Raw genomic sequence first — 26066 nt, 5'->3', positions numbered from 1 at the left:
AAACCTGGTCTCGGGGTGGTACAAAGATGAGGGCCAATCTGGGAATAGGGAGGGAGGGGCTCAGGGACATAGGAACAGCAGAAGGAGCCAATGGAGTCTTAACAGCTTTTTGAGGGAAGCATCTTGTGTCTCCCTAACCCAGGGGATGCCCCCCAGGGTCTCCAAACCCCACAACTACAGAAAAAAGAGGCTTTTTCAGGATAGGTTGGAAAAGGTTTGTTTATTTTTGCAGACAGCACAATTTGAGTTCAAATCTGGGCATTGATGAGTAGATACTGGTGGGAGGAAGGTACCATGGATGCTTTGAGCTTACTGGGATGACTGGAAGGCAGCTCTGGTGGCTGTCCAGTATTTTGTTGATGCTGGGAGTTATGCTGCCCCTCTCAGATGAATTTCTGCATGCAGTAATAGATTACCAGGTTCTGATGAAGGGCAGAATAACAGAAGGAATCAAGGCAGGTATGGCCCACAGGAAAATAAAGATCTTAGAGATGACTTGCAAAATTTATGATAGATAAACCCGCCCCCCAAAAGGGGCAACTGTGGAAGGAAGCAAAACCTCTCACACCAGCCTGCTGTTCCCAGAAAGGCGGAGCAAGAGGCACTGAGAGATATTGAAAACTTGAGTTATTAATTGGTCCTGCTACAGTGGAAAGGTTTCTTGCATCTCTGATAAGCCCTCCTAGGATTACAGTACGTACACAAGTCATGGCTTAGGGTGTGCAGAGCTTTACAGAAGTACTTCATATGGCTCTGTATCCTGCTTTGATCTGGTTTTTAATTAGCACCATAAATGTAAGATATGTGACTCTTCATCATGAAAATCAATAAAGAGCTCTGGATTTTGGTTAGAAAGAAGGACCTAGAGGGCAAGTCTTCAGGGCTAGCAACCATACAGGGGGAAGAAAATACAACAGGTAATATCAGGTGTGTGTATATGAGTGAGAGAAGGATTGTGCTTGTGCACTTCTTTTAACAAATCCACCGAATGAACCTGTCGAAGAAGCTGGGCTGGGAGAGGCTGTCATAGTCCTTCTCCCGGAAGATGGCTGCCCGGTCCCCCAGGCCAAGCTTCAGCAGGACATCCATGTCCACATCGCTCCCCAGAGCCACCACCGTGGGCATGACATCTTGCTTCTTCATGGAGTTGATGGCCTCCTCCAGGTTCTTGCTTCCTGTGATGCCGTCAGTGATGAAGACGAAGGAGAGCTCAGCATTGCGCCGGGCAAGTCGCTGCCCGTTGCCTGGGCTGAGCACAATGTTGTTGATGGCATGGATGATGGCTGACCCGATGTTGGAGGACGAGTCCAGGTACTTGATCTGTGCCAGCGCGTCGGAGATCTCGGTGAGGTTGTGGGTCAGCGGGAAGACCACGTTGTGGTCCCGCTCGCTGCCGTACTGCAGCAGCGCGATCCGGGCGTTCATGAGATCGCTGCTGCTCCGGGCCAGCATCAGCTGCTGGGCCACATCCTCCACGAAGCGGTGGGCACGCTGGAAGTTCTGCTCTCCAATCCTTTCCGAGCCGTCCAGCAAGAAGACGATGTCAACAGGGCGCTGCGTGCACTGGGCTACAGCAAGCTCTGCAGGGGGAAGAAGACAGGAGCTGGGAGGATGAGAAGCCTACAGGATAATTTGGGCTGGAGTTGGCTCTGTGCATCCTTGTCCAAAGAAGAACCAGCCCAACACCACTGCCAAAGCCTGTCTTTACAGCTTGAAATGTAGCTTGGAGCAACAAATGGAGCTTTGCTTCTGATGCTCTCAGCTACTGGGCATTTAATGAATGTTAATTCTGGGGCTGATGGCAGATCCTCGTGAAGTTAGACAGGTCTGTTCATGTCAGTCCCAGAATTACGCCCGCTGCCCTGCATCAATTTCCAGCTCTTATTTGTGAAATATCCAGAGATTAATGGAAAGCAGCATCTGCAAACCTCTCAGTTACTTTGAGAGAGCAGTTTACTGTCAGAGTTACTCTTATCATAAAATCATAGAATCAGAGAATCTGAGAATGATTTGGGTTGGAGGGAACCTAAAGATTTATCTTGTTCCAACCCCCTGACATGGGAAGGTACAACTTCCACTAGATCAGGTTGCCCCAAGCCCAGTCTAACCATATAGAATACATATATGAATATATGCAGTGAATAAACTCAGGAAAAAACAAAAAGGACAAGAAAGTAGCTATCTTTCGAGTCAGCTGATGGGGACCATTATTTCCTCCCCTTTCTGTAGTTATGTGCATTGCATTCAGTGTTCCTCTGAGTTCCTCCCGAGCTGGCAGCAGAGCATAGCACTCTGAAGTAGTTCTGTGGGTCTGAGACTAAATCTTGAAAGGGCGAGGTCCTGAAGATGTTGCCATGTTGTGCTGCATCCCTGACAAACAATAGGAGCTTCTGGAGCAACCCCACCTTGAGCATCCATTTCTGGTAACAAGGGGTAACTTTGGGGGTAGGAGTGTAACGTTACATTGAATTTCCACACTATGAGTGAATCCAGCCTGACAAAGAGCTTCCCTAGTGCTGAACAGTGCTATGCCTGGGTCCAGCACAGAACTGGGGAGTCAGAGAATCTGAATGGTTAGAAAAGCCCTCTGACATTCTCTTGTCCAACCATTAACTCAACACTATTGTGTTAACCTTTAAACCATATCCCTAAGAACAACATCATATTTTTGAACATTTTAATGGATGATGACTCCACTGTTTCCCTGGGCAGCCTGTTTCAGTGCCTGACCACCCTTTCAGTGAAGAAATTTCCCTTAATATCCAACCTAAATCTCCCCTGGTGCAACCTGAGGCCACTTCCTTTTGTCGTCTCACTTGTTATCTCCCTTCTTTTAAAGCAATAAAGGCACATACTCACCTCTGCCCAAAATTTGTGAGAAATGTTGTATAAAGGCAAGTTGATGCTGCAGTTCCTGGTACACAGGCACTGCTGCCATGAGGACACCTCGCCTTGGCAGCACCTGCACTCCTGGTCCTCACCTGCTCTGAGTAGCCATGGAAGGGGAAAGGCAGGAAGGAATCCCCTTGCAACCACACAGTGCAACATCTATGTGAGAGTCTGTGAAAGCAGCTGGGAGCAGGGGCTGTGCATCGTGTTGGGGTAGTGTTAACAGCCTTCCCCAAGGCCTGCCCACATGTTTTTTAAGACGACAAGAAAGCCTGAAGAGCTCCTGGCTAAGCAGATAGCAGCATCACTCCATGGAGCTTCAGTGAGAGTGCAGTGCACATCTGATAGGAGCATTCCCCAGGCTCGCTGCTCAGCCCTCACAGCTGAAGAAGTCTGCCTTCTGGTGCTTGATAAGGTGCCTTTACATACATTTATCACAAGGGAATGTGAGGCAGCAAAGCCTCGGGTTTGTCCTGTTCAGTGTCAGGCTCTGGTTGCGGCTAGTTCCCATTTCTGAGAGGCTGAGGACCTGAGCACCCTTTCCTGCAGCAAGATTCTCATCCTAACTGGAAGAGAAGCTCCCAAAGGCACCACCATGAATTAGGCCAACTAAAATCTTCCTGTTGTGCTTTTAACTGGTGCATTGATCCCTTTCATGTGGATCATGAATGCCTGTGGCTCACAGCTGAGGATGTCTAACAAAGGCAGCAAAAATAATCAGAAATACCATTGATTTTTCTGCCATTAGTGTGTGCAGGGCAACCCCACCCATTCACATCACCTTCCTGCTTCTTATAAAACCTGAGGAACTTGTATTTCCTCTATTCTTTCCCAGTGTTGACAGTGGAGATGAAAAGTGAGGTGGGGACTCACATCCCAGACCTTTTTGGGGTTTCCCCCTTTCCCAGTCCCTCCTGTCTTTGGGGAGGCATGAACCATCCTTTACAGAGCTCCTCATCTGTCCTTCCTTTACCCAAGAGCTTCACTGAAGGAACTGCTACTGTGATGAAGTCCATCTGGTTTTATAAGAGGGATTAGCTAGGATTATGCTCAAAAAAACACTCCTTCACCCATTTGCCTCTAACAAGAACATGCACAAATACTCCTCATGCAAAGAGACATTTTCTCCCTCTCCTCACCTCTAAAGAGCTGAAGGGTTTTGAGAGATAAAAAACTTTGTTTCTAATGTTTTGCTAGGAATAAATGGCCACTGTGTGATGAAATTAAATAAAATCAACACCCCCTTTGCTGAAATCTACCCTAATTCTCTCTTTGTTTGGCAAAATGTCCCAGCCCTGAAATCTTTTTGAATCAGTGGGGTTTGGGAGCTTTTCCTCTGGCATCATGGCTGGAGCAGCTTAACTACTCTGAGTTCAGTCCTGCATCCCAGCAGGCTAAGTCACACTCATTTTGCAGTAAAAAAATCAAAAGAGAGGGAGTAAAAAATCAAAATCAAACTCCAAAGGGAGTTTGGCTTTGCACAGACTATCTGGAATACGTGAATTATGACCAGAGTTAGGCAGAAACTCATCTTTTTGCTTTCACCTAAAACACAGAGCATATCGTGGAAAGCCCTCAGAACTCTTTTCCCTCTATTCTGCGCTGATAGCAGTAGTGTTCTCTGAGCAACTTGTCCCTGGGAGGAAAAAGTGCTGAAACCTCAGAGGAACATGGCAGTAAGTGAAAAGCGGGCAATTACAATGGCTGAGCTTGGCAATTGGCTCCACTTTTTACACCTGGAAATATTACAGCCACATTCCTGAAGATAGCACATCTCCCTTCTGCCCATTAAATATGACATTTTCTCAGTATAGTTTATTGCAATAATACCACGTCAGTCAGAGTAAGCGCTTCTACTCCTGTACACGAAATCCCACTACCTCTAAATAGAGCTTCAGAGCAGTAAAACTGGAGGTGGGAATGGCACGGGCCTGCCTGACTTTGTGCAACCAGGGGCAGCTGAGTGGATGGAGATACCAGGCCTTATCTAAATGCACATACCTGCAGTGCAGGTGGTGGCTCTGTGGTCTCTGAGCCAAAGCAGCACTGGGTGTGGATTGAGTAGGCTCTACTACATCAAGTTTGCTTTTTAACAACTCACATCAGTCAAGGAGTTTTGCTTTGGACCACTTGGCCCCACGTGACAGAATATCTGCCTTTTGTATATGGACAAGTACATGCTGTGGATTATGACAGAGGAAACACAAATGTACAATCAGAGAAAAAGGCCAGGGGAGCCTACAAAGCTTCTGAGAGAAGCACTGCCCAAGTGACAGAGCTCCCAATAGAAAAGGAGCTCCCAATAGAAAAGGCCATCCCATCCTGCTTCCTCCTTCCCTCCACACCCTCAGCTGCCCACGAGGGGTTACACAAAGACATGGTGGTGAGTAGGGATGCACCTTCCTTAGTAAGCCTTGCAGGATCTAGAGAGAGCCTGTGGTAACCAAGAGAGAAGATGCAGAAGATGCTTTGGAGGGGGTCCATAAGAACACATGCAGGAAGGCGTGGAGAAAATGCATCATTCGGCTCTTGGCAAAAAAGCAGCAGGCAGAACAAGAGCATTCTTTGACACTGCTGGGGAAAGCCACCATGATAACTAAGCTGGAGGGGACTGCTCCTTGTGTCCTATCTCCAGCTGAGTGCAACCAAGCCATTCCACTGCCTCTGTCTCTCCTGAACTAAAAGCATCTTCCCCTGGCTGTCCCCTCTGCCATACAGGAGCCATGAGTTCCAACTCCACTCAGCCTCCATCTCCACGTGACCCCCAAGAGAGGTCTCAGCACAGGCCTAGCACAGTCTCTGGGTCCCCCACAATCTCACTGTGCACCATTTTGAAGGTGTCAATGAACAAGTCCATCCACTCTTGCCGCTCATTTCCAGTGGCAAACTTGGCTTTTTCGGCAGTAAAGGCCAAAGTGGCCACCAGCTGGGTGTACATGCTGGGGTCCCGGGATTCCCGCGTGGAGTTTAGGAACTGGGCGATCGAGTGTATGGTGCTGGGGAAATCTATGTTGACTCCCTCTTCCATGGGGTGGAAAATAAGTGGGTTTACACTCCCAGGATTCCTGTCATCTGCAAGTGAGCGTCAAAAGAATATTTTCAGGGCTTGCTAGTAATGGCTGCATCTCTGAAAGTTACCTGGGTTTCCTACTTGCACTGCACCAGAGAAGAACACAGCTAACGAGGACAGAAAAGTAAAGATCAAAGCCAGATTTTAAATCTTTCTGCCATTTGTGTCTAAGGAACCATGAGATTTGCCTGAAATCTTTCACACATCAACCAAGCGACTCCAGCAAATTACACAGAACCTGAACTCCCCACTTCCTACTGATCTGGCATAGGCATGGAGAAGGAGCAGTGCTCAGGAAAAAGGCCACTCCCTTCTGCAGATGGGATTCAACCATCATGTAGCTTAGGACTGTGCTATGTGCAAGCTGCCCACATGATGCTGTAAGGCAGAAAGACATCTAAAGGATAACATTATGTGACCTCCTTGCCTAGCCCTCAGCCTCAGGGCAGTGACTTCAGTCAAAGCTGCGTGGTGTCTGGACTTGTCAGAACCCTGGGAGCCTCTGTCTGCACCTGGATGTGCTGAATTTAACTTCGAATAAAACCCCAAAGCTCAAAGCAAAGCCTTTTGCATCGGTTAGCAAGAGCCTCTCAGGATGTCATGCAGTTTCTATGAAGCAAGTGGTTAGTTCAGGTTTGCTCAGCATTCAACCCTCCAGCATTCTGTTAGCACAGCAGTAACTGATGAGAGACAAGGGGCTGTGCTGAAAATGGGAAAATCTCAGGTAAAGCCCTGAGGCAGCATGGGGGGAAGAGAGGCTCCATGTGGTACCAGTCCCTGCCTGTGCTCTGCTGGCAATACCCAGGCTGAAGCTGGGGCAGTTGATTTGCCCCTCCAAGTGTCAGAACCACCACGCTGAGCCATAGGGCCAAGAACAGGGCTGGTTCAGCTGCCTCCCTGACCTGTCTGTCTGGCCAATCCACAAGACACGCATTGGATGTGCACTGGCTCAGTCCTTCTCTTCGAAGGGCACTGTCTCCACCCAGAGGAACTGCATGGGAATTGGCACGAGCTCACGGGATGTTCTGAGAGAACCAGAGGAGCCCCAGGCCTTGTCATGTGCCTTTTGTCCCATCCCATCCAACATGTTCCATTGACACTAGGGAAGTGTTACCACTGCACATTCTTCTAAATGATGATAGCAGCACACCACCGACCAGCCAGTGTGGTGGGTGGGAGGCTCCTTGCCCAAAGATTCCTGAACCTATAACTTCAAATTTCATCTACCAGACCTAGAACAACTTCTGCCCACGCTGAAAGGGCACTTTGACAGGAGGCAAACCTTTCCCAACCACATCACTCTACCTGCTAAGTTCTCTGGGGCGCAGGTGTTGCCTGCACTTAGCCTGGTTTGTGTATGGCACAGCTTAAGGGATTCACCAAAGAGGGAAACCCCCTCAGATGCATCCTCAAGCCATTTCTGTTCTGGTTCCAGGGCTGCCAGGCACCAGTGAACTGTTCTCACCTTGCATCAGGAACAGGAACACCCAACTGCACTACAAGGAAAGGACTGACAACTTTGCCCTGCTTTGGAGGGCTTTGATGGCCCAAGCCCAGGAGAAACAAGTGTGCCACTGCTTGTGCTCCTTGGAAATGGGAAGGTTGCAAAGACCAAAACCTTTGAAGACACATGCACAATCACCAGTGTGGCTTGGGGATGTCATCTACTTGAGCATACACTGGCAGGCAAAGCTCCTCAGAGGACACAGCAGAGGAGCTCGGCATCATGGTTGCACACTGTGTCCCTGGCATGGCCATGTGCAAGTACTCAAAATACCAGCAAGAGATTTTAGACAGGAATAATTGCAGATTTTTCTCTGGATTTCTGAGCATCCTGGGATCAGTTTTCCTTTCCTTTGCATGGAAACAAAGGGACTTACTTAGAAATGAAATTTGATAGTCTGTATAAGTTGAAGCTGGGGACTGTGACTAAAACATTCATGGCAAGAGAAGAGATAAAAATTGCAGAATGGGCAAAACTGTGGTCCTCTACAAACTTTGTGTATCAGCACAGTGTTCATCTATAGTATTTAAACAGACACTGGAATTCAGACAGACAGGACCTCTAGAAATTTGGGATGCACATCTGCCCCTTAACAAGCAAAATGTGAGGCAATAAAACTACCTTCAGCACACAGAACACCAGAGATCCTTACTGTCTTTTCTTTTAATACAACACCCTGAGTTAATTGTTAATTAAATACAGCCAGCATTAGAGAAGCCAAAGCTTTAGGTCCACTACGTTGCCATTTTCCAATGATCCCTAATATATGCTCTGCCTGTCATTCCCAAGGAGCATTCTGCTAAAAAGGTCATGTGAGTGGGATTTTAGCAAGGAGATTTTGACTTGAGTTCGGAGGTCAAAACCTGGTGGCTCCCAGGAATTTGGATGGGGAAAAATATCAGGGATGAGCTATGCTGGTGCACTCACAGTGCACTTGTACCTACCTCTGAGAACTCAGAGACAGGAAGACAGCAGGAGATGAAACCCTGGAGCCTCTCCTCACGTAAAGTAACACTATTTCCCAAACTCCTGCCTTTCAAAGGAATTGAACAGGGTTGCACCCCCCTCTCTCCTGAGCATCATGCAGTCTCCCCCCAGAGTCTGCAAATGGTATGAAGCTGCTTGTAATGTTTACCTGTCTGGCAGGGCAGCTCAGGGCAGACGACCTGTGGATCTGAAAGCAAAAGAAACAAGGAAAACTAAGCCATGTGTTGCCATCCCCTTTCACAGTCTGCACAGTCAGAGTGGCAGGACAAGGGCTCTTACAAGAAGCACCAGAGGACTGCCCCAAAAGTTTGGTCTGTATCTGAGGAAGGACTCTTAGTCCAGGGCTAAGGTCAGACCCCACTATGGATGACTCAGCTGTTGGCCAATCTACTAGGACACATCTCTGCCCCCTTCCCCAAACCCCGAGTCTCAAAACTCCAGCTCCATGCAAAGACAGGGACAAACCTGGGCAGAGCACATCTTCCATCTTGTCAATGAATTCCTCTGCCACTAGGTCTGAGAAGAGCCTCATCTTCTGGACTCTCTGGGGTTCATTGCAGGCAATGGAGACCAGGGTCTCACTCTGCTCCGGCTGGTCGAACATGTCTCCTATGCCGATGGTGTTGACCACCACATCTCTACCACAAAGAGCCCCGAGGTTCTTGTCATCATCCCGGGGGTCATAGCGCCCATCTGTGATCACCACAGCGAACACTTGGGCTTTCTCTCTCCTGCTTTCCTTGATGAGCTTGTTGTAGGCAAATTGAAGGGCAGATGGTGTCCAGGTGCCTCCAGCGATCCACTCCAGGCGCTTCACCGCTTCCTTGAAGCTCGACAGGGAATCTATGCGCTCATCATCAAGCTTGATAGCTTCAAAAGTCCCTTCATGACTGTACTGTACCACCCCAACACGGGCACCTGCCAAAAAAGTGTCACATTACTTGGCTTTGCATCCTTGGGAAAAAGTGGATAGAGTCAAAGAGCTGCCCAACGGGTCTGAAAAGACATGGAAAATAACCATTGAGGTTGAAAGGATCCAAAACCCTTTTCTTTTCCCCATGTCCCTCTGTGTCCCCACAGAGTCCAGACCTGTCAGTGATTTGGGGTCCTTGGCAATAGAGCCCAGCCTGCTGACCACATTGATGACAAAATTCTTCTCCAGGGTGAAGTTGGTGTAGCCGATACTCTCGGAACTGTCTATAACAAACATGATGTCCAGGGCACCGCAGCGCTTCTCGCAGTCTGGGGAGAGGGGCAGGGGGAGGGAAACACAGGGGTCAGTGATGCTGGGAACCTTCTGGTGACCCCCTGTCCCAGTCCCTCATGTGGCTGTTCCCCTTCCCTGGGGAGAGGTGACATCAGCTCACCACAGCATCCGCACGTCTCTCGCACGTAGGTCATCACGTCACAGTCCTGCCAGGAAAAGGACGCAGGATGAATGCTTCCCTCTAAAGCAAAGGCTCCCCTTTCTCTTCCCACCCAGACAGCCCTCTCCCCTCTTTCCCTGGCTCCCATGGGAAGCCACAGGCCACCTCTGTCAGGCAGCAGCAGGACCTGATGTCCTGTTTTGTTCTTGGGCTGTGCACAGAAAAAACATGATTGCCCCAGAAGGAAGAGTATCAGGGGTTACTTACAGTCAGACCAGGATCTCCTGGTGGGCCAGGGGTCCCCTGTAAGAAGAGCACAGTAATTTCAGGCACAGTTTTCCCAAGAGTTCTTTGTCTGGGAACTAATTGTCAGAGACATCAAAAATGTGGCCTTTTGCAGAAGGGGAAGGAGAAGGTCTACTGTGAGCCAGTGGACACATCTGGAAGCTCTGTCCCCTCCGACAGTGTCTGCTCAGACACAGTGCCATGGGGCTGTACCTCAGGGCCTGCTTCACCAGGTGGACCACGCTGTCCAGGCTCTCCTCCTGGGCCAGGATCACCCTAGGGAAGAAGTAAATAAGAGTCAAATATTGCCTGGACGATGTTGGTAATGCAGCCCTGGTGTTCAGGGCCACTCCTGACCCCCTGGTCAGCCCCAGCCCTGCTAAGCACAGTCACCAGCATGCATGAGCCTGGGGACAGGGACCAAGCAGAGAGTGGCAGTGTCATCCACAGCACACATGGCAGTGGTGTGGGAGGGACACACTGACCCTGGGGTAGGACAGGGAGTCTACTTACCGGCTCCCCCTTCTCTCCTTTGGTCCCTTGTACTCCTTTTGGTCCAAGCTCACCTCTTCCTCCCTGCTCAGTGGAAGGAGAACCAGATGCGGCATGGAGCACATCTGGATGTGCTCAGGCAGAGGCTCTGCTGCATCACAAACACATGCCTGCCTGGCCTGGGACAGCATCCTCTAAAACAGCAGCTCAGAGCACAGCAAACAGTGCTTATACAGGCATTAACAACAACAACAACAACAACAAAATAGTTCTGCAACACATTTTTCATATGATTTCAAAAGGAGATGGGTTGGGAGATATTATCAGGCTTCAGCTGCAGGGAACATCCAGGGCATTTGCTGGCAGGGCTGGCTCCTTAGCCATTAACCTAGGCACTGGGAGACAACTCCTTGGCATTCCAGTGTGTACAAAAACACAGATGACAGAGACAAGCACACTCACCTTGGGTCCTGGCTGCCCCTTCTCACCCTTGTTACCCTGCAAAAGGAGAGGAGGAAGAGATCAGCAGCTGTCCAGGACTGGCCCCACACTTTGCACCAGTACACCCAAAGATTGCATTGAGGGGCAAAAAGTTGAAGAGCAGGCTGTAGCTTCAGGCTGATGCTTGAGGGACCATCACTATGATTGGAGCTGGGGTCCCAAGCACCTGATGGACTGTGGCCAGATTCAGTCCTGGGGCTGAACCCTCTTTCTCCTACACAGGCTTCACACGTCTGTGACCCTGAGCATTTTTCTTCCTCCTTTCCTGTTTTCTCAGTCTTCTCAGATCCAACAGCAACATCCACTCAAACAGATTTCCTCATGTGCTGGATGATGAAGACATACCTGAGGTCCTCTGGGTCCAGGGTAGCTAAAGCCAGGCCTGCCTCTGTCACCCTTTGGTAGGAAAAAAAAAAAGATTAACGAGATACCAAACCTGGCCCTTCTGACCTGCTTCTGTCTGCGACAGTTACAGCCATTTTCATCTTCTCTGGGTGTGAGACACCACCAGGAGCCAAGGCTCTTGCAGCTGGCCCTGAAGCACTGGGAACAGCTTTGCAGAGCAAGGATTTGACGAGGTCTTGGGGATGTCATGTACCAGGGATGCCCCTGAGTTGGCTCAGTGAGGAGTTTAATCTGATCTGCCTTGGTCAGAGAAAGACCTACATTTCTGCCCCATAGGGAGGCTCAGGTCTGATTCTGTTTTTGAGGCACACAAGTTTCTGCTGTGAAAACTAAATTTAATATTTTTTTTAATAATAAATAAATAAATAGGAGCACAAACCTGCCTTTCTAAACATAGAGGTTTATTAATGAACTTTACCTTTGGTCCTGGCGGTCCAGCATCACCTCTTGGGCCCAAGTCACCAGGGTCTCCACGTGATCCCTGCAGGACAGATTTGGGGAGAAGGCAGGAAGTGAGTGAGGATATTCCCTGCTGCCCCCACAGCAGACCCTGCTGGAGAAACCAGCTCTCGAGAGGCGCTGCAGGACCATCTCCCTTCCTGGTGAGTTTACTGAGGCAGTGACTGTCTCAGCAGTGGGGTTCCCATGTCCCATAGAGACATCTGGATGTCACAGCACTACTGCCATAGTGGCATGATGGACTAAGCACAGACACAGGACAAATAGGTGCTGGTGGAATCCCATCTTCTCTCTCCCCAGTGACCCAACCACTCCAGAGATCCCTTCCACATTGTCATGGGAACACTCAGCTTTTGAGCCTCCCTGAGAGAAGGTCGTGCAGGTTCTCCTTGAGAGGGACAGTGCAGGCAGCTTGTGTCATCGGGGCAAGCTCTCACCAGAGGAAGGCACTGTCAAACACACGCCCAAGTGTGACTTACTATCCTGCCTGGCTCTCCCACAGCACCTGAAGGGCCTCGGGGTCCTGCTAGTCCTTGTTCTCCCTGCACATCAAAGAAAAACACAAGAACACACAGTACATGAGGAGGAAAGCCAGGCAAGCTGCCCTGGATGGCACCAGGGCTCCGCCTTCCTCCTGACTGCCACCAAGTCTTGATCCATGCTTACCCTGGCACCTTTGTTTCCAACCTCACCGGGCAGACCACGAATGCCCTCCGGACCAGGATCTCCCTGTGAGAAGGGAAAGATATTCCTGGTCAGGGATGTCTCCAGTGTTATCTGTGTGCATGGCAGTGCTCCATGATGTCCTTCTCAAACTTCGTGTTTCTTAGTTCGAAACAGTGTCAGGGCAGTGTGTCCTCTGAATGTGTCTCTCAACCTTGAGGTCTGCTGCCCTTCATCCCTTCTCTGGACCAAACCCTGGAGGAGGAGACTGTACCTGGTGCCAGTGGCACAGTGGGAACACAGCACAGTGGGATCTGCATTCCCAGCTCTGGTGCTGCATGGACACTTCATGGCTGGGCCGTAGCACATCACACACACTCCAGACCTATACATTTGGGATTTATTTGCAATTAACTGGGCAGTTGCTTTACTCACCCTTTCTCCTATGCCTCCAGGAGAGCCTTTGCTGCCTTTCGTCCCTGGATCTCCACGTCGCCCCTTGGCAGACACAGAAGTCATATAAATGGGGTGAGAGGATGGATGTCACCTGGGCAGTGACCCCTGGCTGTCCTCTCTCCTCCCTCTGGGCCCAGGAGATGTACACCTGCCCCCTAAGCAAGTGTGTTCCCAGCAGCAGGGAAGCAGGGTTGCCCATGCTTCCCTTTGGGAAGCAACAGCCAGACTGTTTCACCACAGTGACCACAAACATGCCTGGTTCATTCCCTCAGGGTTAAAGACTATGATTACTTGCAGCTCATCCAGTATTGCTTTTCCCACTGGATCTTGCACAAGGAGACAGGCTGGCTGGGTTCTAGCCCCTTGGTGCTGGTGGAGCTGTGCCAGGGATCATCCTCTCCAACCCACTCCCCAGAATTTGCAGTGCCCCATCATATTAACTTGGGCCCGTGTGGCACCACTGATATGTGACCCTGCCCTTTTCACAGAGCTCTGCCATTATGACCACCAGATCCCGACTCTTTGAGCTCCTGCAAGGACTCAGAGGTTTGGAGATCTTGCCAGAGTACAACCAAAGTGCCCCTGAGCATCCACAGAGGCCAGGGCTGTGTGGTTATGAGGGAACACAGGATGCTTCTCTAAGGTGAATGGTTAACATCAGCCTTAGGATTATGGGTGTTCTGCTCTGTGACGATGGGAGAGACAAAGAGATCATCATCTGCACATCTTTTGGGATGCACAAAGCATGACAGGGGAGTTTCTCAGCACTCATCCATCAAACTGCCTCAGGTTCTTGCAGTGTGCCCAATATCCAGGGATCTATTCAGCCACTTACAGCCTCTCCTTTGGGTCCAGAAGGTCCCACTTCACCTTTCCTTCCCTTGGTTCCAGCAGGCCCTTGAGCTCCAGGGTTGCCTGGAAGTCCCTTGGAGAAGAAAAATAAATACAGTTTGTTGGAAGAGAGGTCAAGGTGTGCACACACATTTTTATCCTGCGTCAAGCAGTCCTCCTTGAGCAGAAATGTGTATGAGCATTCAGGTTCTGCTTCCACACACACGGCATGCCCACATGGCACTGCCATGAGCAGGGGCTGCAGCCTTGGAGCAGAGTGATCCTGTGTCACCATCCCTCCATCAGCTGACGAGAGGTTTGTCAACTGCTCGTTACAGCAACCATCCAGTCCTGCCCAAAGCCAGAGGGGCTGTGGCTGCCCCATCCCTGGAAGTGTTCTAGGCCAGGCTGGACAGGGCTTAGAGCAGCCTGGTCTAGTGGGAGATGTCCTTGTTCATGGCAGGGGGTGGAACTTGATGAACTTTAATGTCCCTTGCATCCCAAACCATCCTGTGATTTTTTTGAACAGACCACAGTAAAACCCTGGAGAAATTTGAATGCAGCATGAACCTACCGGGCTTCCTTTTTCTCCTGGGGGTCCCAGGGGTCCACTGCGACCAGGCCGGCCAGGATCTCCCTGAAACAGCCAGAGAGCCAATGGTCATTGCCTGCCTCAGCAGCACATTGTACTACAAGTAGCCCAAGGAGCAAGGCCAGCAAGGCCCTTCCCTCAGCTCTTGTGCCTGCTGATGAGATCCAGACACCAAGGCCTATGAGCTCCATAAGCAGTAAAGGATTTAGGATATATATATATATATATATATATATATAAATATGGGAAATGGTGTTTAGCTGTCCCCACTGGCTGCCTCTGCTCATACCCTGCTGTCTGTCCAGAGTACTTGTACCTTTATGCCTGCATCTCCTCTTTCTCCTTGGTCTCCTGCATCTCCTGGGTAGCCATCAGGGCCCTGTGGAGGGAAATGACAAAGAACACATTTCACATTGGGAAGACTTCCATGCAGAATAAATAAAATAAAACTTTCTAATTAAATAACATTTCTAAGCCAGTGCTTAGAAAGTTACTCTAGAGGCTAAGGTCATTTCTGCTTGTTGCTAATGTTGATGAAAGGGGCAATTCCTCCTCCCTGTGTGGAAGGAAGGGACACTGGGGGCTCCCAGCTTGCTTATCCACAGAAAGGAGGCACAGAAAAATCAAACTGTGGTCCTCATTCCAGGGATCCCAGGTCTGCGATCAGATTATACAGCCAGTAGGAAAATGGGCCAGTAGCCTTCCGTTGGCCATCTTTCTACCTGTGTACCTCACTCAGCACCTACATAGCTGATGTGCTAGTGAAAGAGTAAAGCAGTCCTACCTTGTCACCAGGGTCACCCTTGCATCCTGGTGGTCCAATTCTCCCGAGCCTGCCCTGGAGAGATTACATTCAAAAGGAAAAGACTGAGAAGTTACAGGTGGCTGAAGGGAAAACACAGCTTTTCTTGCTGACAGTTAATGATGTTCGCATCATCTGTTGACCTTATCTGTCAACAGCTAGAGAACAAATAGCAAATGTATCCCTTAAATGAGGAGAAAAGTGGAGAGGAAGAAAGCAGAGTAAAGGAAATCAGGCAGGCTCATTCCATGAGTGTACCCTGAGAGGTGGGAATGTCCCTTGAGGCTGAATTTGGTGGTCATTCATATTCAGGGTTGTGCTGGTCCTCTCTCATGCTCCTCCCCATCAGAGCAGCTCAGGTGTGTGGCAACCACTCTGCCTGACAGAGGCCACGAGAGAAGGGAATGCCTTGCCCTGTGTCCCAAAAAAGCTCTGTCACTGAGATAGTGCAGTGCTAAGTGTGCTGAGACAGCTCTGGGACAGAGGCTGCGGGGAGCTGAAGGGCTTCAGTGTTTTAGAGTGGGGAGGATTGAAGGATGTTTTAGATCTTCAGCAGCACTTGAGGAGTGGGAAGAACTGTTCTTACCCACACATACACTGGGGGCTGGGTAGAGGGAACTGTGCAAAGCCAGAGTGTGCTGGCTAGTGGACAAAGCCAGGGACTTTGCTGTGAGGCCTTTGAATTTGAATTTAGGGCTTAAATACTAAATACAAGCTGTGGTTTAGAGATGAAGTGACAAACTGCCCTGAAATTCAAATTTCCATGAAGCTTTCTGTGTCTGTATCCTGTAGGACTCACTAACACCCAGGATAAGTTATCTGCACCCAAATTATCTGGCTTTATCACCTTCTCAGCAGAAGCACAGACTGGGTCACACATCCAGGTCCTGCAGAAAGCTTGCTGACCGAGGGATGGTAGCTAATGGCATGGAGTTGTGTGGGGGAATTAGTCTGGATATTAGGAAAAGGTTCTTCTCCCAGAGGGTGGTGTGGCACTGGACAGGCTCCCCAGGGAAGTGATCACAGCCCCAGTCCTGCCACAACTCCAGGAGAGTTTGGACAACCCTCTCAGGCACAGGAAGGGATTGTTGGGGTGTCCTGTGTGAATTGGGCTTGATCTTTGTGGGTCCCTTCCAACACAGCATAATCTGAGATTCATTCCTGCGACCTGAATTACTTCACGCATTTGTACAGGACATGCAGAATAATGTACAGATAAGTTGACAGGAACTTCAGTTGGAACAGAAAGCCAGCATGTGGGAGAGAAGAAACTAAACAACCTGTGGGGGTGAGAGGGAGTAAAGAAATGCAACAGCAGCAGCAACATTACGGGGTGCTCCCAGTGCTCCCAGTTACCTTCTGTCCATCTGTGCCATTCCTTCCTGCCAAGCCAGGGGCACCCTTGGATCATCACGGGGAAAAAAAAATAAGAGGGATCTATTAACACACAGTCCAAGGGTTCGGGAGCTGGAAATGCATGCAAGTTAGAAAATGTTCTTTCTTACCCTCCGTCCATCAGATCCAATTTCTCCCTGGGAGAAGAGGACAAGAAGTCAGACACTACCTGCATCCCCCATCACCCTGCCCTCCCACTTTGGTCCCTTTCCCCACCACCTGCCTCTCACCCTCCATTTACATCCTAAACCCATTCCTGCTTCATCAGATTGTGATCAAACCCTGAAGGAGGAGACAGGCTTTTCCATGCCCTTGGAAATCTCTCCCCAGGTCGACAATTACACATTAATAGCGCTGCTATCCTTCCCCATCATAGCTAATCTCTCCTCTGTGCATCAGAAAGGAGCGTGGTCCCTGCCAAGTGCCAGCCAGACATTCCATCTCTTCTTTCTCACCTTCTCTCCTTTCATCCCTGGAACACCCTGGGGGAAAAAAAACCCAAAAATCCCTGTGTTAGTGCCTGGGCAATCAGCAGGAGCTGGGGGAAATCAGCAGGGGTCTGGGATGGGAAATGGGCAGGTGTGAGAGGGAAGCAAAGCTCCCCTTGCTTTACCAAAAATCAGGGAATGCAGAGAGCTCAGCCATCATCTATGCAATTCTTACCTTGGGACCAGGGTATCCGATCGGACCTTCAATACCTGGGTCGCCCTTCGGGGAGGAAGGCAAGGAGAGTTAGCTTGAGGTCATCAGAGATATAGCAAACCGAGGGGAGGATTTTGCACAACTCACCTGTCGTCCCTTCAGCCCGGGGGAACCTGGCTCACCCATGTTCCCTTTTGCACCCTAAGGAAAGGAAAAACCCAGCATAAGTCCAGGCTTGGTGCTGACTGAGGAAATGGCAGTTTCTAGGAGAGCAGAGCACCCAGAGCTGGAGCAGGAGAATGGGACACCCTTGTGCATGTGAGAGCTCTGCTCTGAGAGTGAGGAACTCAGCAACAACTGCTGCCTCAATGCTGGTGTCCTCAGGTGCTCCACTGTTTCTCTGCATGGCTGGCAGTGCATCATCCTCGGCACAGACATGGGCATACCAGTGCTGGCTTTGTCTCCCAGGACTAAGACAGACACCTGGGTGCTACCTGAGAAGGCAGCTGAGGTGAGGTGAGGTCTAGGGCACGCTGCAGTTGTTTTGGCAGGCAGGGGCATTAATGCCTTTTCACAGATAAGAGCAACTTACCTTCTGCCCTCGGTATCCCTTGGGACCAGGTGGCCCTGTAATCTCCAGGCAGCTCATCTTGTAGCACTGAAATACAAGAAATTAAACTGAGGTCCTGGCAGTGTGCATCCCAAACTCAGCTCAGCTCTTCACCCACAGCTCTCTACATGCCTCTCCCCATCAACTCAGGGCTAAAATCAATTGGGTCAGGGATGAAGTAGCAACAAGGACACAAAGAAATGATTCCTGTAAATTAAGAGTGGAAAGTTGACATGAGCATGTCATTATAGCTTGGCTCTGGGCCCACACTGGAAGAACAAGACTGCCAAGTGTTAGAGGTGGTGGGGGCTGCTCATCTGCCATCATCATGGGACTGGCATGTTCTTTGGAGCATCCCCTGCACACCCTGTGTGTGCCAAACCCTGCCCCTGTGGTACTAGCAGGGCAGAGCTTCGGCAGGGGCAGCACTTAGGTAATGTGCCTCCAAAGTGAGGAAATTAGTCTATTCCATAGACCAGAACCCACTTCAGGTGAGGGGGAGGCAGGGAGTGAGTCCAGTGTGCCATTACAACCCCTGGATAAGGGAATATGTCCCTAGACTCTGTCCTGATCCACAGGTGGGCAGGGACCCATCCCATGCAGGTCCATACTGTTCTGGGGTGTGAGCTGGTCTACTCTAACTGGGGCAAATTAAACCTATCATGTGGCAAAGGCATAGAGATGCTGCTCACTCACCTCGCCATAGGCTTCGTGTTTCTGCAAAGGAGAGAACAGGAGGAAGAAGATTAGTTAAGTTGTTCAGTCCCACAGGGAGACAGCAGCTCAGCCTTGGAGGGGAGTGTGCTGGTAAGGAAGAGGAGTTGCTAAAGGTCCCCTGGCTGTAAAGATGCCCTCTGGAGATCCCCTGATTAACAGCACCTCACAGCTGAAGTCTCAAAGACCAAGCTGATGGCGAACACATGTCTCAGTGTGGCACACTCTTCCACATGCCCCTGGATGGGGAGCAGGCTGGGGTATGTCCTGGTCTTCAGCAAGAGCAAGGACTAGTGGCTGCCTGCCCAGACATGCTGGGAAACAGAGACACAAACCAAGGCATCCTGGCTAAGTACCAGAGAAAGGCTCCACTTTCCCTACTAGAGGCTATCCCCAAAAGCCAATAGAAGGGAAAGCATCTCCCATCTGTGAACTGCTCCTCTTGTGCCCCCTTTTCCCCTCCTTGCACCTACCATAGCCTGGATGATCCTGTCGATGGTGTTGACATCGATCTCCAGGGTGTCCCTCTGGGTGATGGCATAGTTGTTGCGGTACAGCTCGTGTGGCAGGTTGGCTATCTCCCGCAGGCCCTGCTCGTACACCTTCTCACTGGGGGCCACCGCGAACAGCTTGATGCCCATGTCTCGTGCCCTCTCGGCTTGCATCTTCATCCCCCCACAGGGGCTGCCTGTTACATGGCCATCGGTGATGACCACCGCGAAGTTGACACCATTGGCCATCTGGGTCTGGATCTGCTGGGTCATATTGGAGATTGCGCAGTCTGTGAAGGTGCCCCGGCCCAGGTAATTGATGGCAGACAGCCTGGGCAGGTAAATGTCTTTGCTGCTTGTCAAAGGGCTGTAAATTTCTACCACGTCTGAGTAATGGAGCCCACCAAACTGCCAGGTGATGTAGACTTGGTTCTGGTAGAGCTCACTCTCCAGTTTATCGATGAACATGGGGATGAACCGCTTTATCTGGTCCACGAGGCTCTGGATGGGCACAGTCTGCAGAGCCACGCTCTCTGAGGTGTCAATGATGAAGTAGACATTGATGGGGCAGTTCCTTTTTTCTGCATGGGGACATTTATTCAGACAATGTCAGAGCACTTCATGCACCCCCTTTGCTATCCCGCAGACACCTGGACCAAGTGTGATGCCAGGATAAGCACAAGTCCCACCTAGCTCTAGAAGTGACACTTGTGTTTGGGCCAGATGGTTCCCCAGTGACCAGGATTTCTAAGATCTGCTATAGAGTCACAGAATAATTAAGGTTGGAAAAGACCTCTAAGATTATCAAGTCCTGTGGGAACTCAATATGTCCCTCAGACATTTTTGGAGGTTCCAGGCCCAGGTCAGAAGCATTTGAGACCCTGGCAGGCAGCTGGAAACAGTTGTGATTTTGGGTTTGAGCCTTGGAACAATTTACCAACCTTGCAGGAAGAACAAGAAGTCACAAAAGTTTAGATATTATAGTAGAAGTAGTCACAAAGTAGAGGGAAGAATTTTTTAATGCTTGTACAGGGGGGTTTTAGTTTTGTACATGGGTGTCAGAGGTTTTATGATGGAGGGATTTTGGCCGGTCCTATCCTTCCTCTTTCTTCTTCCTTACCTCCATGTTTCTGGTGATGTTGGCATTCACAGTTTGGTTTAGAGTAGAAAAGCACCATTTAATATAGGTAATAGGCATTGGGAAAAACTGTAACCATGTAACACGTAATGTACCATATAAAAGATAGAAAATCACCCTTTAATATAGGTAATAGGCATTGAGGAAAACTGTAACCATGTCACACGTAATGTCCCATATAAAAGACAGCAGCTGCCCTGGGCGGGGAGAGAAGAAGCAGTCGGGAGTCAGAGAGGATGTCAGGGTGTGTGTGTGCCTCTGCCTGAGCTGTGAGCAAACCACAGCAGCCCCAGAAGAATCTTTCAGATAACTTGCAATAAACAACCATGAGACCGAACAACAAGAGGCTGCTGAGCCTTTCTTTGGAAGCTCGGGCTGGAGGAGAAGCTTTTCCAACACACAAAACCACCCCGCAACCTAGGGTGGTCTTTGACAAAGTCCAGCCAGTAATCCAGCACTGCTCAGTAATAAATCAATCTGGAAAATCTTGCTTTTTTCGGTAAGAGTCAGGCTGGACCTGTAAATCACCTCTGCAGTGTAAGTGAAAAGTGAGGAGAACACCAGATTTAAAGCGAACAATTATCTGGTCTCAGATAGAGAGCTGACTGCTGGAGACTGAGTGGTGTTTACTGCACCTACTGGGAGAGACCACCACTGGCAGACCCCAGCTCTTCCATCTCTAGCTCTCTGCACACCAAAGCAAACCTGGAAACGTGATTTTGGGTGGAGGATGGATTGTTAACACAGGAGTGCAAAGGGCCAGAGGAGGTGGAATGTCCCCGTGTCAGTTCCTGGCAAGCCAGTTCTACAACTGAGCATTGTTTTTGTCAAAATTGCTGCCCACAGAGGTGACCCAAATTATTTGGTTAATACCTGCACAGGAGGTAGGACTGACATCTCCAACATCCACATCAAGCTGAGCGGCGTGGAGAAGAACTAGAGCCACACAAAGGACAGTGGAAAACAAGGCTTGTCCAAACATCTCAGCGGCCCCTCAGGATATTCAGATGCTTGTGGGAAAACACAAGTTGCATGTTAAACATGATGCACAATCTCCTGACTCTGCTGGCATGACACAAAGCCAGCCAATGCTCCCTGTAAACCCACAGAATGAAAGGACAAATAAAAAACCTCTTGAAGAAATGCACATCTTCAGTGTTCAACACATCACCATGCCTCCAAGACCCAGCTGCATGTGGGAGTTTATTTCATGTAGGGTTATGACAGCTTAAAGCAGAAGAAGACTTAGAGATGTGGCCTGAAAAGTTCTTAGGAATGTATGGAAGTGTTCAAAGGTACATGGGATTTGAAAGGATATTCTCAGGCAACATTCAAGCAACACTTGGAGTCACTATCATGGAGTATGAAGGAAGGGGAGATGCTCACCTTTGTGTCTAGCGGACCCCAGAACCAACCAACACAACCCTGTTGTGGCCCAGAGGTGCTTCTCTGCATGGTAGCCAACTCAACACTAACCAAAAAGGGGCATGTGGGATGTCTGTTATGAAAAAAAGACCTGAATCCAGTCCAAAAAGACAGCTTCTTCCTTGAATGTTTTTTTTTTTTTTTTTTTTTTTGGGTAACTTTTGGAAGAGTCCAAGGCTTGAAGGGACACTGAGCATGCATTTGGTGGCAATGGCAATGCAGGGGGAGGGCAAGGGAGCAATGCAGCTTTCTGCCACAGATGCCTGAGGAACAGCACTACTGTAGAATAGAGGCAACTCAGCCCTCCCTGGCATCCCTTGAGACCCCTCTCCACATGGTGCCCTAGCTCTTGACTGGTAGGACATGTCCCGTTCCACTTTACAGTGCCAGCTGCAGTGCACCACAGGCTTCTGCAAATTGTTTTATGCTGGAAAGGTAGGTGTCAGTGCTGTTGAGACCCTACAACAGTGACAGCCTTCCTCTGCGCTAGGGCTTGTGCTTATGAAAGAATTTGGATTCTTCAGTCTACAAGAGGAAAGCCTGAGGGGTGACCTTACAGCACTTTCTGGTACCAAAAGCGAACAACAAGAGAACTGGAGAGGGACTTTGGGCAAGTGCCTGGAGTGATAGGACAAGGGGGAATGGCTTCCCATTGGCAGAGGGTAGGGTTATGTGATGTATTGGGAAGAAATTGTTCCCTGTGAGGGTGGGGAGGCCCTGGCACAGGTTGCCAAGAGAAGCTGCCCCATCCCTGAAAGTGTTCAAGGCCAGATTGGATGGTGCTTGGGGAAGCCTGGTCTAGTGGAAGGTGCCCATGGCAGGGAGTGGGATGGGATGGTATTTCAGGTCCCTTCAAACCCAAACCATTCTACAATTCTATGATGTCCCTGCACAAGTCAGTGTGGCTAAAGTTCCATTGTGTTGCAGAGAATAAAAGTGGTATGGTAAGGATAAAACACTTTCATGCTAAACAGGTGTTTTAGTTAAGATCAAGATTTCGCCCCTCTAAGCCTACTGCAAACTTTCCTTGTTTTGTTTACCCTTCACAAAACAGGGCTACAGGAGATCCTGATCTTTTGTAGGACACAATAGCTTTGAGCCTTCAGACAGCACCATTTTAGAGCCAGCCTTTAGCTGAGGAAGATGGAGACATTGACTTTTGGAGAGGCTGGGAGCACTGTGGGCTTTGGCCAAGTGTCAGACTCATCATTGAATGCTGAGTTTAACCACCTCCCTCTCTCCCTCTGTGTGTGTGGGGGGGAAGGCACTGTAGAGAAGAGCAGTTGGCCTGCATGGGTAACCAGGGACAGCTCTGGCACAGGATGGCTCCTGCCCACAGCCCCTGGGGCCTGGGACTGGGTCAGTGAAGCACCACAACCTTGGACTCTCCATTGGCAGAACAACAAGCAGGAAAGTGACTCCTGAAAACACGAGTTTTCACAACTCGCTTCCCTGAGGTCATCTTGCACCATCTCCTCTACCCCACTCTGAACCCTGAGCTACATTAGTCTCCAGCTCTCCCAGCATCCCACCTGGTATTAACCCCCCCTGGATACATGGTGGGGGCTGTTGAGAGCTCCAGTACCCACCTCAGGGGTGGGCTGATGCTGCCCATTTTGTCATCCTCAGAGAACCACCACCTGTTGAGATGCTCTTGCAAACCCCATAATATTTGATATTTGACTTAAAGTCCCACTTGCCTGAGTGGGGACTCAGATGCTGAGATAGAAACCTCAGATTTCAACAGTATTTCAGACTGACTGTTTTTCATATGTTGAATGCAATTTTTGAATATAAACAGTTAAAAAAACTAATGCAAAGAGCAAGCTGGGAGCTGAGTCATAATGCCTGGACACTTGGGTCTGCTCATCTTGTTCTTCCTTGACTTTTCTCTTTTTGCCAGAGCAGGACCTTCGTTCCTATGAGGCCTTCTCTCAGTATTTGTATTTTTGAGTGTATCACCTCTTTTGCCATGAGATGCACACAAGGGAAAAACAATAGGGAATCTCAAGCAGTGGGTCCTCTGAAAAAAAATTTTGAGGGCATGTTTTGCACTATTCTCCCTGAATGAGAGTCTGTGCTCCTACCTCAGGCGCAGAAAAATGCAATCTTTGCTGTTCCCACATGGCAATCCCAGGTGACCTGGCTGTTACACACATAACTGAAAAATATATGGATTTATCTAGACAGAGCCCTGCAAAAGAGTGGTCTTGCAGGAGGACCCAAGTTCTCTGCTTGCTTCTCTTCCCAGCACGAGCGACTGAACCAAAAGTGGTATTACGGCAAACAATTTACTTGCAGTGGCTCGAATGTGCAAATTATATCTGGTTACTTGTGCTCTCACATCTTAGAGCAAATCCCAATTATTACTTTGAGCAGATCCCAGTGCAATGGAAATGACACCTTCATGCACATGGTCAGGCAGAGCCATGGTCTGCTTTATCCTACACACTGATATTCCTGAAGTTCCCCCTGGTGCACTGTGTATGTCTCCTCCAATACAAGAACAGCCATTGTAACTGACCAAACTGTTCCCCAAATTCGCAAAAATCGAGATGTGCTGCTCTCTGAGATAACACTGCCTTCAAGGAACTCTTCTAAAGCCACATAAATTTAAAGCCACACAAGTTGCATTCCCCTCAAGGAAGGAGAGTTATGCTGGCTGTGCTAAAATATGCAGAATAAAGTTTGAAGTCTTCCTGCTGCTCAGTCCCAGCATTTTCCATAGCCATGCCCAGCATGCAATGCCTGTGGTGTCACTCACTTGTGCATGCATCATTTTCTCCACTCATATGTTTGATAAATGAAACTAGAAAAGAAAAATGTGTCCCATTTGGAACAAAACTCTTAAAAATGCACCTCCTCTTCCTTCCTGTTTGTATTTTGCACGCTGCATGAGGAGGGAATTTCAGCACTGGTTGCAGCCACTAGCAAACTTGCCTTGTAATTTTAATCCCTGGGCAGAGCACCCAGGGAAGAGGTTTCAGCTACAGAGACTCCAGATATTCTCCAAGTCTCCCAATATAATTATCCAGGGAAAGTTTGGTCTGCAGGAAGGCTGAGAGGAGCAAACCGCTGCCACCAAGTGCAACGAATTCCCAGGCATTCCTAAATGTGCTGCCACTTCCCAAAACAGAGGAGCTTGTGCTGATGTAATTCAGCATAAATAGGAGACAGAGGCCACCGGTGAATCCAAATCGTACCTTCTGAAATCCCAAAACTCAAGGGGAAATCACACAGAAGAGTTCTCTGCCTTGCTGCTATCACTTCACTGTAGCTGCTGAACTAATCCATCCTCTTCGACTGAGGGATTTTCTAGACCTGTGGCCCTGGCAGTTTGTGGTCCACACTACTTAAAACCTTCTAATATCTTGCTAAGCATATTTTCCTGCAGTCTTAAGGTCTATCTTAGCCAAGCTAAAACTGAACTAAAACTAAAACATGAAACATGCTGTTTCATATCCTTGCTTACTATACTATTGTAGCATTTTCTACCTTCAGACTTTGCAGCTGCAGCTAGTTCTAATTTTCTCTGCTCTTTCTGTTCCTGAGGCCCGCATTTCCAGCTTTCTGAAAATCACCTTGGGGAAAACAAACAAACAAACAAACAAACAAACAAAAAAAAAAACAACCAAAAAACAAGCCAAGAGAAACCCCAAAAAGTCAAAACCTTGGAAAAAACACCCAAACCAGCCAAGAGCTGAAAGTAAAGGAAAAATTTATATTCTCTTATAGCAGGTACTGTCTAAATGCGAAATAGGCACCTTGCTGGAAAGCCGAAATTTCAGAGGGATTTCTGTTATTCCCAGCCGGAGCTCTGTCAGCAAGCAGCCACAGAAGCCCTGTAGTCGGAGTGAAAAAGTCTGCCTACCTGGAAAACGAGGTCCTCAAACCTTGGTGCCCGTGCAGCGTGAAGGGAAGGGCTCTGCGGGGCGGCCAGGCTCCCGCACCGCCGGGACGCGGCTGAGCGACCGCAGCAGAGCGGAGGCGGCCCCAGCCCGGCGCCGCTATTTCCCGGCCGCCCGGAGCTGCCCTCCGAGTTCCTCCTCCTCCAGAATCGTCTGCAGTGACCGCGAACATCCACGCAGAGTCACTGTGGGTCTGCCGAGACCCGGCAGGGTCCCCTCCCCTCCTCTCCGCGCGGCCCGGGGTGGGCTGGGTCGAGGTTGTCCTCTCTGGAGGTGAAGGCATCTTTGTTTGACGCGGGCTGGAAGAAGTCTCGTTTTTCCATGATGAGAGGCCCCTTTTTGGGGTTGGCATTGCTGGCCCACATCTTTATTTATACCATCAAATAGTCTTTCTCTTTCTTCCCCCGCTACTGTCCTGCTCCTCCTCCATCCTAGTAACG

At 49.4% G+C, this 26066-nt stretch overlaps 1 protein-coding gene across 2 annotated transcripts; it reads right to left on the bottom strand.

Moving 5' to 3' along the window:
• Positions 1 to 201: 201 nt before the first annotated feature.
• On the bottom strand, positions 202 to 25805 carry COL6A2 (collagen type VI alpha 2 chain). Of its 2 annotated transcripts, none has more exons than XM_021547281.3 (28): positions 25590 to 25805; positions 21167 to 21303; positions 19138 to 19736; positions 18647 to 18667; positions 17933 to 17998; positions 17488 to 17541; positions 17362 to 17406; positions 17154 to 17180; positions 16809 to 16835; positions 16660 to 16704; positions 15286 to 15339; positions 14818 to 14880; positions 14484 to 14546; positions 13914 to 14003; positions 13058 to 13120; positions 12626 to 12688; positions 12439 to 12501; positions 11919 to 11981; positions 11441 to 11491; positions 11057 to 11092; positions 10616 to 10678; positions 10316 to 10378; positions 10085 to 10120; positions 9818 to 9863; positions 9540 to 9692; positions 8916 to 9368; positions 8599 to 8637; positions 202 to 1580 (listed from the first exon to the last, which is right to left on the bottom strand). In XM_021547281.3, the coding sequence occupies exons 2-28, from the start codon at positions 21273 to 21275 to the stop codon at positions 973 to 975; spliced, it is 3063 nt and encodes a 1020-aa protein (XP_021402956.1). In that variant the 5' UTR covers positions 21276 to 21303; positions 25590 to 25805; the 3' UTR covers positions 202 to 972. The 2 variants fall into 2 exon arrangements, with proteins under 2 accessions (XP_021402956.1, XP_085440792.1); XM_085584666.1 differs by having other exon boundaries at positions 1458 to 5961; positions 25590 to 25798.
• Between the last annotated feature and the right edge of the window lie 261 nt (positions 25806 to 26066).

This window comes from Lonchura striata, chromosome 7 (genome assembly GCF_050655825.1).
Source record: "Lonchura striata isolate lonStrDom1 chromosome 7, ASM5065582v1, whole genome shotgun sequence".
Taxonomy (NCBI): domain Eukaryota; kingdom Metazoa; phylum Chordata; class Aves; order Passeriformes; family Estrildidae; genus Lonchura; species Lonchura striata.
The sequence above is the reverse complement of the archived record's forward strand: the minus strand, read 5'-3'. Positions and strand labels throughout refer to the sequence as shown.

What these genes read in the sequence shown, in the direction of transcription:
- COL6A2 (XM_021547281.3), bottom strand. Translation starts at nt 21,275, where the DNA reads ATGTTTGGACAAGCCTTGTTTTCCACTGTCCTTTGTGTGGCTCTAGTT. An exon ending in AGGGATACCGAGGGCAGAAG is followed by an intron (nt 17,542 to 17,932) that starts GTAAGTTGCTCT and finishes TCCTTTCCTTAG; the next exon opens with GGTGCAAAAGGGAACATGGG. An exon ending in AGAGACGTGCGGATGCTGTG is followed by an intron (nt 9,693 to 9,817) that starts GTGAGCTGATGT and finishes CCCTCTCCCCAG; the next exon opens with ACTGCGAGAAGCGCTGCGGT.